Here is an 18387-nt window from a genome sequence, read left to right as displayed (position 1 = left end):
CATCTGTAAAATGAGAATAATAGTGTAGCATAAATAAGATAATGTATGTCACCATGCAGAAAATGTGAGATGCCACTTTTAAGCTAGTGAAAGTAGATGAGCTTAGTTAAGAAAGACAGTTCCTACTGTTTATGTAAAAAGTTTAAAGTGGAAAAAGTGGTTGTCATGAATGATGTTTAGCTTTTCCTCTAAGCAAAATCGGGGATTTTATCCTGCACTTTGTCTCATATTCCTGCTCATCAAGGACACGATGGTGTAACTTAACTGGTTATGTCATCTTTTCATCCACTTTCAGATTTTCATTACATTTAACTTCTGAAAGGCCCTCTGTGCTTTTGGACAGTCTTTTTTCCTCATCTCTGGGTGGTACCCTGTCCTGAGCTCCACTACAGCTGTTCTAAACCAGCCAAGAAGTTAAGCATTTCCTCTCAACTCCTGTGGATCCTGTATATACATTTCTCTCTTGACTCTGGCCCCCTCCTCCTCCTCACTTCGTCTTCCTAGTTCCTGGCCCTCAGCCATGCTTCCTGGAGAATTAAAGAAGTCTCCTAACATCTTTCCCACGTTGCCCTCCCAGAGCCATGTGACACCCTAATGCCAGAGTGATCTTTTTTAACATGTTGATTAGGGCATCCTATTCTCCTCTTTAAAATGTTCCATGAGGCTGGGAGTGGTGGCTCACACCTGTAATCCCAGCACTTTGGGAGGCTGAGGTGGGCGGATCACAAGGTCAAGAGATTGAGACCATTTTGGCCAACATGATAAAACCTCGTGTCTACTAAAAATACAAAAATTAGCTGGGCATGGTGGCACGCGCCTGTAGTCCCAGCTACTCAGGAGGCTGAGGCAGGAGAATCACTTGAATGCAGGAGGCGGAGGTTGCAGCAAGCCGAGATTGCACCATTGCACTCCAGCCTGGCACCTGGCCACACAGTGAGACTCTGTCTCAAAAAAAAAGTTCTATGAGCTCCCCATTGCCTATAAGATAAGGGCAGCCACTTCCCAAACCCTTCTCTGATGTGACCCTGTCCCTGCCTCCATACTCCTGTCCTGCCGATTTTTCCTTCCTGCTCTCTGTTCCAGCCATGCTGTTTCCTCGGAGTGTGTTCTTTTTCACTCCGCCCTACCTGACAACATCTGTTCTGTCTTCTGGATTTCTCCTTCCTCACCTACTCCCAAGGCTACCTGGCTAACTCCCAGACATTGCAAAAGAAAGACGGGGCTCAAGTATTGTGTCATTTAGGAATTTTTGAATTGCAAAGACTGGAAAACACAAGTTAAACTGGTTGGCTCATATACCAGGAAGTTGAGATACACACAGGGTAGATGTATTGTTTCAGAGATTTCACCCAAAACCCAGTTTCTACCAGGCTTTTGTGTCTGCCATCTGTGATGCCTGTTCTTGTGGCTGCTGTTAGCTTTGTGGGTATAATGCTGCTGCTTTCCTGTTCGCTGTCTCAGACAAAGGAGGAAGTTCCTTCCCAGAAGCCCTGAGCAAACATCATTTTGCATCTTATTTGCCCAGGTTGAGTCACATGTCATCTTTAAACCAATTACTTTGGCCAAAGCAGTGAGTTTTGTCATTAGTTTAATTGAAGCTTATCCTTGAGGTTGAGGGTAGTATCAGTTCCACTGTATTTTGTTAGCATGAATAACAGGAAACACTGAGGAAGGAACTGTCCTGTCTCTCCTCAAAGAAACTGATCACCTCCTCCCTTTTATATGACTCTATACTTTGAAAAGACCTCTATTCCAGGCCTTTTCACACTGTATTTTACACTGAGTAAAGTCCTTTATCTCCAGTGTCTGGCACAGCACCAGCCATATCCACCTTTACTAAAAAGTGTGTGATTGAATAAAGGAAACCCATTTTGTTTGCTTTAATCCCCAAATGTGCCCTTGCCTTTGCCCTTGGTAGAAGAGTTTTGCCTTCGGAGTTACTGAAATTACAGAACTTAAAGTGAATTGCTTCAGTTTTACTTTGCTCATCTTTGAAAAGCACCTGTTTTCACCTGTTCCTTTCTTCCTCGTGAGGGGAAAGAATTCCCTCTTTTTATTAGCAGTACCAGCCCTCCCTGCTTGTGTGTTGATTCAAACCACTCCTTTCAGCCCCTCGCATCACCACTGTCACCCATTCTCTGGCATTCCCATGGTGGAGTATAAGGGAAAACATTGGAACTGGGTGATATCGGTTCATTTGATTCCACTGTCTCACGGCTCTGCAACTCTGGTCAATTGCCAGTCTCCTCTGGGCTTTCCATGGGAAGACTTGTGTTTACTGTCCAGGCAGGCAGCTGATTTTGTGATGAAGCTTATAGACTCAGTTCACGATAAAATCTTGCAAAACCACACTAGACACTCATATCATGACTCAGAGACTTTGTCTATATAGAGGGCTTATGAGAACTGATACCATAGTCTTATTTATTTAGATTTATGGCAGGAAAAAAAAAATTGGAAAGAAGGGAATAAGGTAGCTATTTTTTAAAATTTTTCAAAGAAAGTGAGTGTTGTGATTTTGATCAAAGAAAGTTTGTATATAAACCCAGCAAGCATTTTGTATTAGCCTTTTGTGGTTTATTTTGGTGGTGGTGGTGTTTTTTGTTTGTTTGTTTGTTTGTTTTTTCTGAGACAGGCCCAGGCTGGAGTGCTGTGGCGCCATCTAGCCTCACTGCAACTTCCGTCTTCCAGGTTCAAGCAATTCTCCTACTTCAGCCTCCTGAGTAGCTGGGACCACACCACAGGCGTGTGTCACCACGCCCTGTGAATTTAATTTTTTAATTTTTTTTTTTTTTTTTTTTTTGGTAGAGACAGGGGTTTCACTGTGTTGGTCAGGCTGGTCTCGAATTCCTGACCTCAAGTGATCCACCTGTCTTGGCCTCCCAAAGTTCTGAGAGATTATAGGCATGAGCCACTGTGCCCAGCCAGTTTTTTTTTTTTAAACTTTACCAGCACAAGTAAATACAAGAAAGTGCATTATGATTATAGATACAAAAAGAAAATAACATCAACTCTGTGAAAAGAGATAGTTTAGGATTCTTGATCCATCTCACATTTCCCTCAAGGATTTTACTGATATGTTACAGGTTGGGTAGTTTGACTGTTCAGGCGTTTCTATAGGGATTTCCCTTCTGGTTTTCTAGCTTTACTCTACGGTGTTCATTAAGAAAAACATATATTTATGGGCAACTTACTGGATTTTTCAAGTGTTGTTAGGATGTAGACCATTTTTGCCTTCTGATGATTTACAGCCAAGCCTCGTATAAGATCTGGTTCTATGGTATGAACTTTTTTGTCCTGTCCTGCCTTTGCAAGTGACTCTCAGAAATGCACACCAGAAAAATGGGGCCCAAAGCATTTTTTTTTTTTTTTTTTTTTTTTTTTTTGAGACGGAGTTTCGCTCTTGTTACCCAGGCTGGAGTGCAATGGCGCGATCTCGGCTCACCGCAACCTCCGCCTCCTGGGCTCAGGCAATTCTCCTGCCTCAGCTTCCTGAGTAGCTGGGATTACAGGCACGCGCCACCACGCCCAGCTAGTTTTTTGTATTTTTAGTAGAGACGGGGTTTCACCATGTTGACCAGGATGGTCTCGATCTCTCGACCTCGTGATCCACCCGCCTCCGCCTCCCAAAGTGCTGGGATTACAGGCTTGAGCCACCGCGCCCGGCCCAAAGCATTTCTTTAGGAGATCCCATCCCTGGATGAACCTGTACACCCAGCCAGCTAATTTTATGCTTTGTCAAATAGTAAAAGCCCCATTTTGAGTACCTTTCCTTGCCTCACACTGCTTCCCACTTGCAAAGGAAATAGCTAAAAACCTGAAACTTTATCAACTTTATCTCTGTAATGACAGCCTAGAAAATTAATATTCCCTAAAGAAAAAAACAATCCAAAGGCAAATGTTTTATGCAAACCAACAGTCCTTAGGGGGACTTAAAAGTACCAACCTCTAATAAACAACGTAGGCAAACCACTCTCTCTCTCTAGATCTCTAGGGGTGAGGCTCAGGCGTTAGTATTTTTAAAAACTCCCTGGGTGACATTAATGTGTTGCCAGGCTTCAGAACCACTGCTTGAGCTGAATTATCTCATTCCCTTTTATTTTCTCTCCTCTGTTAGCATTTGCACATTCAAGAAATACTGCATAATCTTGCACCTGGTAATAACTCTTTTTGTTTTATATTTGTGTGTTTATGTTGCCCCAACTACCTTTTAAATGTGTTTTATTTTGTTTTTCCTCATATGTCCCTAAAAGCACCTGATATACTGCCTTACACATCTTGGCTTCTTTGAACTCTCTGCCTAAATTAATTGTTAGTGCGGAGTTCTTCTAGTAACTCAGTTATAGGATGAGGCCACCGATGACTAATGAAAGAATGATAATGGTGGGGAAGCACATGCACTTTAAATTCAATGGTGTCAGGAAAGTGGTGAGGGAATGGTGTGTGCTGGATATTGCCACTCTGTTTGTGAGTGGGGTTTGGGAGTGGTGATGTGGAAGGCAAGTTGCTCAACTTCCAAATTCTCTTTGTTTTTTGGAGGAACTCCCAAGGTATGGATCTTGGTAGAGCTGGCCCTGCCTCCCACTACACTGATAAGGGAGCCAATATTCCATTTTCATGCCCACTTGGAAGCTGGGACAGAGACCCAGGTGTAACTCTTGCAGGACACCTGCTAGGAGAGATGAAGTGAAGGTATGGGGGGCAGTTAGCGATTCTCCCTGGAGGCTGAGCTCCCACTTAGTGTTCCGCTGCAGAGGTGTCCTAACTGGGCTGTTCCCTGGGTGTGGTCATATTCTCTGGGTTTAATTTTTTGGTTCCTGCCTACTTTCTGACCTTGTCTCCCCAACCATCCTATTGCCTTCAGCAGTGCCAATAGCTGTCCATACATAGATTGTTTACTTGTCAGTCTCATTCAGTTTCCACTGACTTCAAGAACTCCAGCTGCTGGGTAGAGCAACAGGTCAGTTAACAGCGTATAGCGCAATCCTCCCTTCCTCTTTATGTTAAATGGCGAAGTGCCCATAGCTTTGTAACCAGGTGTGTCTTTGTTCTTTTTTTTTTTTTTTTTTTAATTGAGTCTCTCCTGTTTCATCCAGCCCCATGGCTTTACGTAGAATCTCAGGTCATAATGACTCCAAAATCAACCTGCAACCCTGACCTTTTTCTTGCACCCAGATTCATTTGTATAGTTGCCTGTTTTAAAACTTCTACTTGGAATTCTTACAGACGGATGTCTTAAATGTAGCATGTCAAAGCTGAACTGTTTTCCCATCAAACTCCATTTGCTCAGGCCGAAAACTTATGACTCCTCCTTGCTTTCTCTTTCACGCTCCACATCCAGTTTGTGTGTAAATTTTATGAAGACATATCTTAAATCTGACTACCCCTTACCATCTTCATTGCTGATCCTAGCCAGAATCTCTCTCACCGAGAGTATTTCTATAGCTTCCTAAAAATTTGATATTAAATATTGCCTTAAAGTAAGCTTAGAATATTTAGATATTTATGTGTTCATTTCTTCTATTCTCCAGCCCCACACCAGTCTTTCTTTCTCCCTGTCTCCCCCTTTTGATACGCTTTCTTTAATATTTTGGAATAATTTTAAATTTATGGAAAATGTATAAGATGGCTCAGAAAATTATTGTATACCCCTTTCCCAGTCTCTCATAATGTTGACATCATATGTAACCTTAATACATTTGTCAAAATAACGACAACATTGGTACATTGTTATCTAAACTACAGACTTTATTTAGATATCATAAAGTTTTCCACTAACGTCTTTTTTCTCACTGAGGATCCAATTCAGAATTCTTTATTCATTCAAGATTCTTCATTGCATGTAGCCACCCTTAGTCTTCTCCGATCGGTGACAGTTGCTTAATTTTTTCTTGTTTTTCACAACCTTGACAGCTGTAAGGAGTACTGATCAGATGTTTTTAGAAGGTCCCTACATTTGGGTTTGCCTGAGGCTTTTTCACGATTAGCTTGGTGTTATGGATTTTGGAGAGAATGCCACAGGCATCAGGTGGTATTCTTACAGACGGACATCTTGAATACCACTTCTCCTCCCTCATATCAGAGGATAACAGCATGATGTCAGTGTGACTTACCACTGGAGAAGTTAGCCTTGATCACTTAGTTATGGTGATATCTGTGGGTTTCCCCACTGTAATGTTGCTATTGTTCCCTTTCTGTATTCTCTTATTTGCTCACAGGCCACTCTCAAAGAGAGGAGAATTAAGCTCTACCTCTTGAAGAAGGGAATATCTGCATACATTATTTGGACTTCTGTAAATGTCCTATTTTAAATCATAAGTTCACCCTTAGTTAAAAAGAGTTCAGAGATTCTCTAAACACATGGAGCATGTATAGCCATATTTTATTTGTCTATGACTAGCTGTTAAATGCTAAACATTGTAAATAGTTTTAAAATTACCACTGTGGAAATTGCTTGTACATATAAAACATGGCAGTTTTCTCACCATCTTCGTGAATGAAACAGTCACTTTCTCTTTTGAAGCTAAGGGTGACTGGGAGAAAGGAGCAGAATCATTTACCCCTCTTTCTTCTCGGACTCTCCATGAGTTTTCTTCCTGGATTGGAGGGACCTTTTGGTATCTTCAGGTAATTGAGGGATCTAAAAAATAATAGGATTCCCAGGCAAGATTAATTTTATGTAATCTTTATTTTTAATGCAAATATTTGCTAGTTAACACTAGAAAGTCAGTGGGGGAAGGATACAATGTCAAGCAAATAATAAACAGCAACTCTAAAAATGTTAAATGTCATTTGAGTAATCAATATTAATGAAAGTCTAGGAATTTTTGATCTTAAGAATTTCTTTAATCCAGTGACAATTAGCATATTGTTTAGTTCAGATGGATACTTCTTGCTGTTGTTTCTCTTTTTTCCCTTTTTCTTTCCTCCTCCAATTCTTACCTGACAGTAAATTTTTAACACACACTCCACATACGTCAAGCACAAGCTTAGGTTTATGACTCAGACCAATACCACGTCTCATCTAATTATCTAAGTATGCGTTAGTGACCTTATCCTGACATTAAGAAAATAAAATGAGGACACATATACAAAGTGCCACAGGGACTTTGGCGATAAAATGCCTTGATGCTGTTCATTTATGTCTGACGGGTGCAGATTTATCAGCTTGTGGCCCTCGTCTGTTAGAGCAGGAGCTGCTCCCTGCTCAGGCTGCAATTGCTTAGCCCTCCTGGTATTGGCAGACTTTTGCAGCTACTGTTCACAAGGTCTTGGCCACGGCACATTCATTTCTCTCACTTTATTACCATCACATCTGATTCCAATTTGCTACCAAATTGAGTTTCCAGTCCTGAGCTTGACATTCAAGCCATCAGGTGGATTAGCTCCTTCAGCTTGGTTAGCGTGGTAGCTTCAGGTCAGTTGACTGTGGCCTATTAAATGTCCTTTGCTCCTCATCTTGGAATCTCGGCCGCTGTCCTGTGGAGCTGCAGTGCTGGGTTACCCACTGTAACCTTTCTCCTTGTTTAGAACTCATAATTCTAGACCTACTGGAAAGACTTTTGATTAAAAACAGAGTTGTTTTTATCTCTTATCTTGCTGTTTCAGCAGCTTTTTCTCAAAGCAAAGCAGCCAGTTTATGCTTGGGTCATTTGGTGGAATATGATTGATGGAACTATTTGGGTCATTCATTTGGCCCCTTTCCTCTTATATCTTCTGAGTGATCTATTTGCGTATATAGTTGAAAGAACATCTGATTTATTATTTTTGTTATTAATGATAAAACCTCAGGTACCTTTTATGCAGCTGTCCGATCAACTTATTGGACAGAGCAGTATTATTCATTTGGTCTCTAGGCCTTCTGGTATGCAGTGGTATCAATTCCTTTCCAGGAGAAATGGCCAGAGCCTCGGACAGTGGTGTACTCTGTAATCTCAGCTACTCAGAAGGCTAAGGCAGGAGAATGCTTGAACCCAGGAGTTTGAGACGAGCTTGGGCAATGTAATGAGACCTCATCCTAAATAAAAATAAAAATTAAAAAATAAAAGATAAAGTCCGGTGACCTATTATGTCTAGGGAGTTCTCTCTTTCTTTTCTTTAACCTGAATACAACACTGATTTCTCAATGCTTATCATAATCAAAGATCCTTGTACAGAAAATTACTCATTGGTTTTCTATTTATGTTTCAGTTCCCAAGGAAGACTGTCTTGGGCAGAGACTTTTCTCTTGTCATTAGGGGTTTTAGTAAATGAAGGTATATTTATGTTTCAGAATCAGAGAGCCAAGTTTAGCAAACACTATAATTTCTTGGAGCTAATCAAGGATTAAAGAAAAAAGGAAAGCAAAACAAAACAAAAAAGCACTTTACCACTGAACCCTAGAGCCCTTGAAAACGTTTGCTATTTGGAAAAAGAAGATGATACTTCATTCCTAAAATTGCTGATTGTTTTCCTTGCTGTTGAACAGTTATATGATTACTGTAACTCTGTATGGAAATATATTTGCCGGTTAATAAGTAAGGTCTGCTGTGTTTAAAACAGCAGCCGCAGAGCTCTCCTCCCCTCTGGTCTGATACTCTCAAGGCCATTTTCTATAAGCTGTGCTGGAGTAAGTTGTGCTGTGGATAAGTGATAGGTGAGCCTGCTGTCCATGACAAACATTCAGTAAAAATCAGAGACAGGAAAGGTGAGTTTGAAGCTGATGGGAAAATACCTTTCAAAGGATAATGCTCAAGCACCTGAAAGGCAGAAAAATAAATGAGAATTATGGACGTGAATAACCAAATTCAGTCATAGTACTCTTCATTTTGAGTTTAAATAGCCAAATGACTCATTGCTTCCTATTCTTTAATAATGGGCAGCAAGTAGTTATTCTTGAGTTTTGAAAACTTTATTGGTAGATAGAGGTATTTCTGAATCTATTTTTGTTTATTTCTTTGGTTGGCTTGTTTTCTTGGGTGATTTTTTTGGTTTTTCAAAGCCTTTTGACGATTAGGTAGATAAGAATCTAAAATTGAGGTAAGTGTGAGGATGTCCTTTTAAAACTATGAAGCACTCCGATAATTGTAGTGGTTGTCTGATTACCTTTTAGAAGTTGATTAAGCTATTTTTAAATATCCCAAGGAATAAATGCATGTTTTGAGAAATAATACCAAAAGGAAATCTTTTCCATTATTATTTAAAGAATAATAAGAAAGTACAATCTTTGGGATGCATAATGTTTTGTGTGAATATATTTCTATTGAGGGCAAACAGTCTGATTTCATTGTCCTTTTTATTGTACCTTTCATTTAATTATAATCCTGTAGAATATCTCCTACTTCTTATATCTATATCCTGTTTGGATAAGTTTCTGTATGCTCAATTGTAGGGCCATGTAACTCAACTCACTATTTTACTGTAGTTGCTTTGGGAAGATTGATGGTTTTGCTGCTCTGGAATTCAGGTAAGCTGTGTTTGTACCTTAAACACAGTGTGTAAAGAGAACCGTGTAAGAAGGGATCCAGCATAAAATTATGACGTTAAAATGTTTTCAGTATAGGAAATGCCAAATCAAGTATAATGAAGGACGATGCATTCCATGCTATCCATTTGGTATCCTAGTAATCTAAGGTTAATGCAGCACCAATTATATATGTTTTTTTTTTCTTTTGCAGAAGGAGCTGAGTCTCCCCAGAAGAGGAAGTCTGTAAGTAGTATTATTTTGTTTCCTTGTTTTCTTTTTATTAATATGTAGTTTACGATTCTTTTCTGATTCATTAGTGTAAGTTGCAGAATTAATGGTAATCAACTGAATTAAGAAAATAAATTATTTATAAAAGTCAAACAGTAATGATTTTATGGTAATTTCCAGGGTTTCTTCTATATGGCCATTGTAAACCTAAATGCATATTTATTCCTGAGAGAGTCTTAATTTTTTTTAATGCTGTTATATAATCAAGCAGAAATATTATTTGGTCAGCAGATAGTATAAATTGATCTGAATCCAGAATTAGTGCTCTGATGTTCTGAAATCCATGATTTTTCTTTATACTATGGATTTTATGTGGAGTAAGTTATGTACTTTTGCATTTGAATTAGAAACTTTGAATCAGTTAAACTTTCCATTATTAGCTCTAGATCTTATTGAACTGATTCATGTAATATAATGTAGTAAAATAACGGATTTATGAACTTTGACTTGATTTCTTTATACTGTGTTTTAATCTTTTATTTTTAAGGCCAATAATATATTTGCATAAATCGTACTTTTTTCCATTAGCAAGTTGCAGAATGAAATTGAGGTCAGAATTAACTACTTTCAATATTTGACTACAATTTAAGGTCGAATTCGTTGTCCAAAAGTACTGTGTAAGGGCTGGTCGGGAAACATTTACATTTGATGTCTGATTTAAGTTGAATAAGTTAGTAGATGGAGGAGCTCCTTTAAAAAAAAATTAGTATTTAAGATAAGTTTTCGCCACTCTCATCTTGGTGGATTAAAAAAACATGTGGCGACTGTTGAAATATGAGATTCTTTTGGCTAGATTTTGGAAAATTTCAGCCTTTGCGTCCAAGAACCAAAAATTCATCAGTTGTGCACATTTCTTTATTGTTCATTTTGTGTCCTGTCCTTTGTACAAGTCTAGGCTGCCAGGCAGACACTGGATTATTATTTTTAGAGAATGTGCCTAGATAAATTGTCACTAGCTTTCAGCTTCCATCTCTCTGTGCTAGAGTTTAACAGAAAATAGTTTGCTATAGGAAATGCCCTTAGATTTAAACTCTTCCCTCTTCGGCATCATGATTAGGACTCTGTTGCCTAAACTTAGGAAGTCCAAACTTTTTGATATTTCTCATGCTGAGGTGGAAGAAAAATAGAAAACTACATGAAATACTTTTATGGAAAAAAATCTCATTTGCTTGTTTGTACTTTTATTTAAGGCTTAAACACCCTTTCTTTTTTATTTGAAAACTTCAGAACTTCAGTCAAATCTTGTTTTTAGCCTTTTTAATAGATTGCACATGGGTTTTATTTTTTGTTTCTTGTTTTATCACATTAATATTTCCAATAATATAAAGATCATGTTAATTATGGAATTGGATTTCCTTTTTCTGTTTAAGGGGCATTTCCTCTTTCACACTTGCATAAGTCTCAATTCTGTTCAAGTTAGCTGATAGCCATGAGTTGATGTGAAAATATGTGATAAAGAAAATATTTAAATTTCTTTATTTGAGAAAATGGTGTCTTTACTGAAAAAAGAATGATGGCATAAGTTTGTTTGGAGCCCATCCTTTGGAACCATAGAGAAGGTCTGAATTACATCAGAGCCATTTAAACTCCCCTCCCTATTAAAAGTCAATTGAGCATTCAGATGATGAGCATGAAGCACACTGTATATGTATATGTGAACACAAATCTACCTTTTTCAGTGAATTCTGGGAAAATTAATACTTCCAAGTAAGGTAAACCAAAAGTAAACATACTATTTTGTATTTTCTGTTAAACACAAATATTCCCCAGAGAATTAACAATGCCTGACATAGCTGTTCTAGAACCCAGTGTCATTCAGCATTTTCAGTGAATACTGTACAGATGCCAGTAATTACTCTCCTCATGCATGCAGAGTTCTTTTATGACTTTGAGAAAGGGAAAATGGTTTTTAAAATAAACGCTAGAGTGATTTTATACAAATCTAATGAAGAAAGGCAGAAATGTATCTTTATTAGTATCAGCCAACATAATATACCTGATAATTAAACCTGTTAACACTTTCTTAGTTTATTTACTGCATACATGCCTCCTCCATAAATGCTGTGAAATATTTTTATATCTTCTCTCAGAAAGATTGAGGATTTGCTCCTGCTGTTCTTTTCAGTCTTTTTCCCCCCATATTAGCAGTGAGCAACTGCACACAGTATGATGTATTTCTTATTGTCTTTGATTATACAGCAAAGTGGTCCAACTTGTTAGCGGGTTTATACTTTGATAAAGGCTAAACAGGCCTTTATTTTTATTTATCTGCTGCTTCAAATCTATATGTCTTGAAGGATAGTATTTTTTAAATTGCATTTTTATTATTCTGAAATTTACGGGGTGTTCCAGATTTTTTGGAAAAATTTGAATATTGCTTTAAATAAGCTTAAAGATAATTTTTACATGCAGAATCATCGTAAAAACATGTATTAAATTGAAAGCTTTCACAAATGAAAGAACACAGGAAGTGTTTTTCTTGTTATTAATTGAAAGTATGAAAAAGCAAACTATTCTGTCTAGAAAAAAATTCAGATCCCCACTAATTTATTATTTACAATCATTTTAACGAGAACTAACTTCAAGAGTCTCTTGTTTTATATACATTTTTAAAAGGTGCAGAAGCAATGATTGTGACCTCCTTTTTTTCATGGCGCAAAGGGTAATGGACAAGAGAAGTGAAGGAAACTGCTTTCTAGGCAAGATGCTGTTACAAGATACCAACTAACTCCAGATCACTTTTCCAGAGGCATTCCAGCTTCCTAGACAGCTGGATTTTAGCTGTTTCTCTTTTTCCATTCAATGAATAGCCATGTGCCAAGGCTTCTTCTGATCCCAGATTCTTCCCGCATTTTCCCCCTCATTCTCCTTGGAACTAAAGTTTATCTCATTCTCTTATCCCCCTCCTTCCAGCTACCTATCAAAATCATAATATAGTCAGATAGTGAAATATTATACAGCAGATAAAGTAACTGAACCAGTGTATATGTATCAGCAGGTATAATTATCAAGAATATAATGATAAGCAGTGCTAAAAGCAAATTCTGGGTACAAGATGGCATTTATAGTATAAAACTTAAAAATATGCGAAACAATAGGTTGTTTCTGAATATGGACATTTACAGTAAAGGTATAAAAACATGCATGGAGAGCAAGTATATGATAAAGGTCACTTACTAGTGGAGGGAATGAAATAAATTGAATTTGAAAGGGCTCTATGAGGAGTTTCATGTGTATCATTAATGTAGTAGTATGTATATGGGTGTTTATATTATACCCTCTACATTTCTGGTATTCTTGAAACATTTTACATAAAATAGTGATTGTATGGAAGTAAGATTTAAATTGCTTTAACCAAGTGTTTATGTAGATTTTTAAGTAATTTGAATAAAAATTACCTGAACACTATTTTGAATAAGAAAATAGATCACACCTGCGTTTTTTGTGCGTATTTGGTTTATATTGTCTCATAATGAAGGTTGCTCCAAATAAATACGATTTGACAATAACTGAATTATCTACAATGGCAGACACCAATCAGTTAAATGCCAGAATATCACAGAAAACACTTATGATGACAATTTTGACCATCTTGAAATGCTTCAGTGTATACTGCCCAACGCCAGGGGATGAAGGAATTGCGGTAATAGCATTCGCGATGGTATGTTATTACACATAGCTTCAGAACCAGATCTGTTGCTCTAGACTGTTTTCCCGTTGAAGAGACGTGACGCTGAATGCCTGTTCTTCGTGTTCAACAAGGTGCCTGGTATAAAAACTACACGGTGCAGACAGTCATAAAGTCTGTACAAATCTGCCTCCCCCTCCTAGCTTGGGAGCCTCCGAGTGGTGGACCTGCCCTATTCCCTTAGGTCCTGTCACCGTGCTTCTCCAGGAGGACAAGCCGTGATGCTGTGGCTGGATGGCTGAAGCCAGATCCTTCACGGTTTCAATTCACTGTGGAACACATCAACTTTCTAGATGTTGTTTGATTTAGATTTCTCTAATAATTAATTTTTATTGTCTGTATTTTCGGAAGTGCCATTGTTGTGGTGGTACTTTTATCTAAAATTCACCCATATTTTGAATCCTGAAATTATATTTCTAAGTGGAAAAATTCACCGGAAAGTGTTTGTTTTCAGACAAGGAAAGTGCGAAAAGTGGAAAAGCCCAAGACAGGAGCCCAAGATGATTAGGAGCAAAACCAAGGTGTCCCTGGCAGCCATGATTTATTTTTAAAGGACCCCTTTGTATTTTGTTAATTGCCTAAATAAACAGCTCTCCAGGATAGAGAGGCTTCTTTTTTCATGGGATTCCCTGGAGTGCCTTGATGGTGTTTATACCCTGGAGAGAGGAGCAGGGAATTGGCTCAGGCCAGCTCCTGTGCCTCCTCCTGCTTTTAAATGGTCTTTCAGATGTCTCCATATGGAGCAGAAGGAAACTGTATTATCTATTCTTAGCAAATAGATTCTCCCTGCTACTTAAAATGACCTTTCCTCTACCTTGTTTAATTCTAAGCCATGGTGCATTGTTTCATGGAGCCTTGGAGGTCTGGGATCTATAAAATTATCTGCAATTATCACATCATTTTAGTAGAAGCAGTGACTGACACTTGGCAGTTTCTTAGCTTTTAAGTTCTCTGGCCACACATGCTTGCTTGCTTGATTGATGGATGGATGGATTGTTTTATGATATTTGAATGTGACAGCTGTTTTAAATTTATTTTTATTCCAGCCCTTTCCCTCCTGCCTCCCTGCACTAGTAGACCTGGTAGACCCCGGTGTCTATTGTTCCCATCTTTATGTCCACACACATGCTTTAAGGATGCTTTTAAAAAAATATCCAGGGCCTGGTGCAGTGGCTCACACCTGTAATCCTAGCACTTTGGGAGGCTGAGGTGGGCAGATCACCTGAGGTCAGGAGTTCAAGACCAGCCTGGCCAACATGGCAAAATCCCATCTCTACTGAAAAATACAAAAATTAGCCGGTTGTGCTGCCTCATGCCTTTAATCCCAGCTACTCAAGAGGCTGAGGCAGGAGAATCGCTTGAACTCAGGAGTTACAGTGAGCAGAGATTGTGCTGCTGCACTCAAGCCTGGGTGACAGAGTGAGACTCCATCTCAAAAAAAAAAAAAAAAAAGGATTATCCAGCAGCAGCAACCCAAAGCAGAAGCAGCTCCTAGTATGTATAGTAGTCCTGAAAAACTATGTCTCTGCATGCTGAGGAATTTCTGCAAGTGTTTGAATTATCCCAGAGGCAATTTAAAAGGTTTGGCTTATTTTAATTAACAGATCTAGCAACAATACTAGCAGCTGATTACAATATTCCTCTTTATAGAGTTTGTCAATGAAAAAGAGTCAAACTCTGTAAAATATTTGAAGGGATTTATTATGAGCCTAGTATGAGCGACCAAGGCCTGAGGCACATCCCAAGAGGTCCTGAGAACATGTGCCCAAGGTGGTTGAGTTACACTTGGTATTATACATTTTAAGGAAACAGAAGATACCGATCAACACACGTAAATTGTACATTGGTTTGGTCTGGAAATATGGGATAGCTGGGTGGGTGGTGCTTACAGATTATAGGTAGATTCAAAGATTTTCTGATTGGCAGTTGGTTGAAAGAGTTGTTATTATCTAAGACCTGGAATCAGGAGAAAGGAGTGTCTGGGTTAAGATAAGTGATTGTGGAAACTAGGGTTCTTATTATGTAGACGAGATAGTAAATGTCTCTTATCAGAACTTAAAAGGTATCAGACTCTTAGTTTAATCTCTCCTGGATCAGGAAAAGCCCTGGAAAAGGAAGAGATTCTCTACAGAATGTAGGTTTTCCCCACAAGAGATAGATTTGCAGGGCCATTTAAAAATGTGTCAAAAATATATATTTTAGGGTAAAGTACTTTAATTTCTTTTAGGACCTGCCGTCTGTCATGTGATGCTATACTAGAGTCACATTGGAATTTAGTCTCTTAGGCTACAGAGAACCTCTTTTGTCAGTCTTAAGATCTCTGTTTTAATGGCAGCTGGTCAGTTGTGCTGAATTCCAAAGGGAGGGAGGGTATCATGAGACATGTCCAACCCTCTCTTAACATGGCCTCAACTAGTTTTTCAGGTTTACTTTGGAGTGTTATTGGCTGAGAAGGGGGATTCATTCAGTCAGTTGGGGGGCTTAGAATTTTGTATTTGGTTTACATTTTTTTTATTACTTTTCTTCATTCACCCTTTCATTATTCAGAGTGGTTGGAGTCTAGCAGGGCTGGCCTTGGAGTAAGTGGGCTAGGTATCTACTGGCATTTGATAGTTTTAGGTCTGCTAGGAGGTCCACCCTGCTGACCGCAAAGGGGATTTCCATCTTAAACACATCTACCACATGTCAAACATGCCAGTACTAGAAAGTCATTCTGCTGGATCTTGGAGATGTCTTTGGTATCTTACTGAAACGTGCATACCTTTGGTCAGAGCAGGTTGTCACCTAAGCTAAATTTAGCATAGCAGAAGGTGATTAATTAATGGGAGGCTTCTGGTGAACTGGCAAGAATCAAGGCTAGCAGAAAGTTGAGCAGGTGTTAAGAATCATTTTACCATATGAATACATTAATAAATGTATGAAAAGAATAGTAAAGTTATTTTACCACTCTCTAATTTTGCCTTTCTTGGTTAAGGGCAGGAAAGGGTGCCCAGAGATGAGATGGACAATAAGAGTGACCAACAGAGGGAGAGAATATTGTGAAAAAGTAGTTTGGACAGGAGAGTAGGGGAGCTTGATGGTAACTTCTGGGTGGAGCTGGGCCTGCTGGACTTCGGAGATAGTTTGTCTTACAAGTAGATACATTTGTTGGAGAACTTTCTCCTCAGTTCAGCTAAAACTGGACTCTTGTCATACAACCAGGAAAGATTAGGCTCGTGGATCTATAGACGGGTGGGGAAAATGGAATTTACTGGGCAAAAAGGAAAAATAAATCTAAGCAAAATGAGAGAGAGAGTTGGGATTCTGTCTGTGAGGCAGGTTTCCCACCTCACAGATAGAATCGCAGGTCACCGCATAGGAGCAGAAAAGGCCAGGCTTCTTCCCCTTGCAAAAGGTGCAGACTTCCCTAGTCTCTACCTCATCCTCCCAGGGCAGGCGTTACTCAGAGAGAATCGGCCAGGAAAGGGCGGGCTTCTTCCAAGACCAGCAGTTCGGTATTCCAGCCTCCAGGCTGTTTTAAGCTTGAAAGTGGGATTTCACCAGGGACCCTTGGCTGTCTCCTGTCTCAGTCGTATTGAATTGTATGTATTGGAACAGGATATTTCTAAAATTGGAATTCCTAATTTTGACATATGATAGGAAGTAAGCTTCTATATAATTGAATAGGCATAGGTTGATGCACACACGCCTGTGTTTGTGTGTGTGTGTGTGTGTATGTGTGTGGTCTGTGTATTTTTTAAAAGGAAGACTTACATTCAGTCCTGTTATGTATCATAAAATACTGCCTTTCTGACTGCCTCTTTAGAAAAGTAGTTTGAGTAAAATGAGATGATTTCTAGAATGCAAGAAGAGGGAATCACCTTGGTTTTCCAACTTATTTGAATTACATTTGTGAGATTTTCAGCAAAGTAAAGGCAGTATTTTCTAAAAGAGAGGGAAAGAGTTTAATTCAAACAAAATAAAGGGCTTGTAAATCATATTTAGATAAGTTTTAAAATAAATTTAGTTTTCTTCTTAGCATTCTCTGTCTTCCCACCGCCACAGATATTGAAGCAATAATTCAAAATATCTATTGTCAAAGCCACATGGAAGTCCAGTGTCATGTTGAATGTTAGAAACCCAAAAACAAAACCAAGAAAAATTCGAGTGTCACATCTGAATTAGCATTTAAAGTGGCATGTTTATATAAAAAGAGAACAGTGTAATCTATCCTGAGAGCAAAGAGAGGATTTCAGACTGTGGAAGAATGTCAATTGCATTTATATATTCATCGAATAGCCAGTTTGGTATTTGGCATGTAATTGCAGCTTTCCTTATCACACATGCATTTGTCTTCTGTGAGGTGGGTAGGGAAGAGATTTGGAAGACAGAAACAATGTAGGATGGATCTTCTTACCTTTGAAAATTATATGAAGACCTTAGTTTTGTCCCAGGGGAGAGGGTGAGGTTACCAGTGGGGAGGTTTATTAAAATATGTGTGCATTGCCAAACACCCTTGGGAATGCAATCAGAATCTAGCGTGTAAATTGAGGGCAAGGTAAGGCAGAGGCTTGTGTACTTTTAACCACTTTTCAAGGTGAATCTAAAATGCCACTCCCAGTTGAGAACGAATGTTCTTAGTTTCAGGGGATATGCGTAGTGGAGAAGTGTGCTTTTGGATAGCCAAAGGCAGGAACAGAAGTTTCCTATTTCATATTTACTGGATTAACTTTTTAGCAAATCTGAATCAACTAGGATTGGGGCAAAGCTTTTAGTGAGCGGTCCTTTTCAGCAAGGCTTATTTGGAGTGGCCCACTGAGACAGGCAGGTATCTGTGCTGTCTCACTAAAAGCCACCTTCTCACATCTATTACTCAATAGATAATCAGTCCCTGAGCAGCATTTCAGAGCATGGACTCAGAAGTCACACAGCCTAGGTGTGAATCCTGTCTCTGCCATTTAGCCAACTGAGTGACCTTAACCTCTAT

At 38.8% G+C, this 18387-nt stretch overlaps 1 protein-coding gene across 9 annotated transcripts in view; it reads left to right on the top strand.

Moving 5' to 3' along the window:
- Positions 1–18387, top strand: part of MAST4 (microtubule associated serine/threonine kinase family member 4) — a 573771-nt gene that overhangs the window by 291234 nt on the left and 264150 nt on the right. For all 9 annotated transcript variants that reach the window (XM_074385270.1, XM_074385262.1, XM_074385256.1 and 6 more), the window contains one exon: positions 9657–9688. In XM_074385270.1, coding sequence (XP_074241371.1) covers positions 9657–9688 — 32 coding nt within the window. The remainder of the gene's footprint in view (positions 1–9656; positions 9689–18387) is intronic.

Source organism: Saimiri boliviensis, chromosome 1 (genome assembly GCF_048565385.1).
Source record: "Saimiri boliviensis isolate mSaiBol1 chromosome 1, mSaiBol1.pri, whole genome shotgun sequence".
Taxonomy (NCBI): Eukaryota; Metazoa; Chordata; class Mammalia; order Primates; family Cebidae; genus Saimiri; species Saimiri boliviensis.
This window is presented reverse-complemented; position numbering and strand designations above follow the sequence as displayed.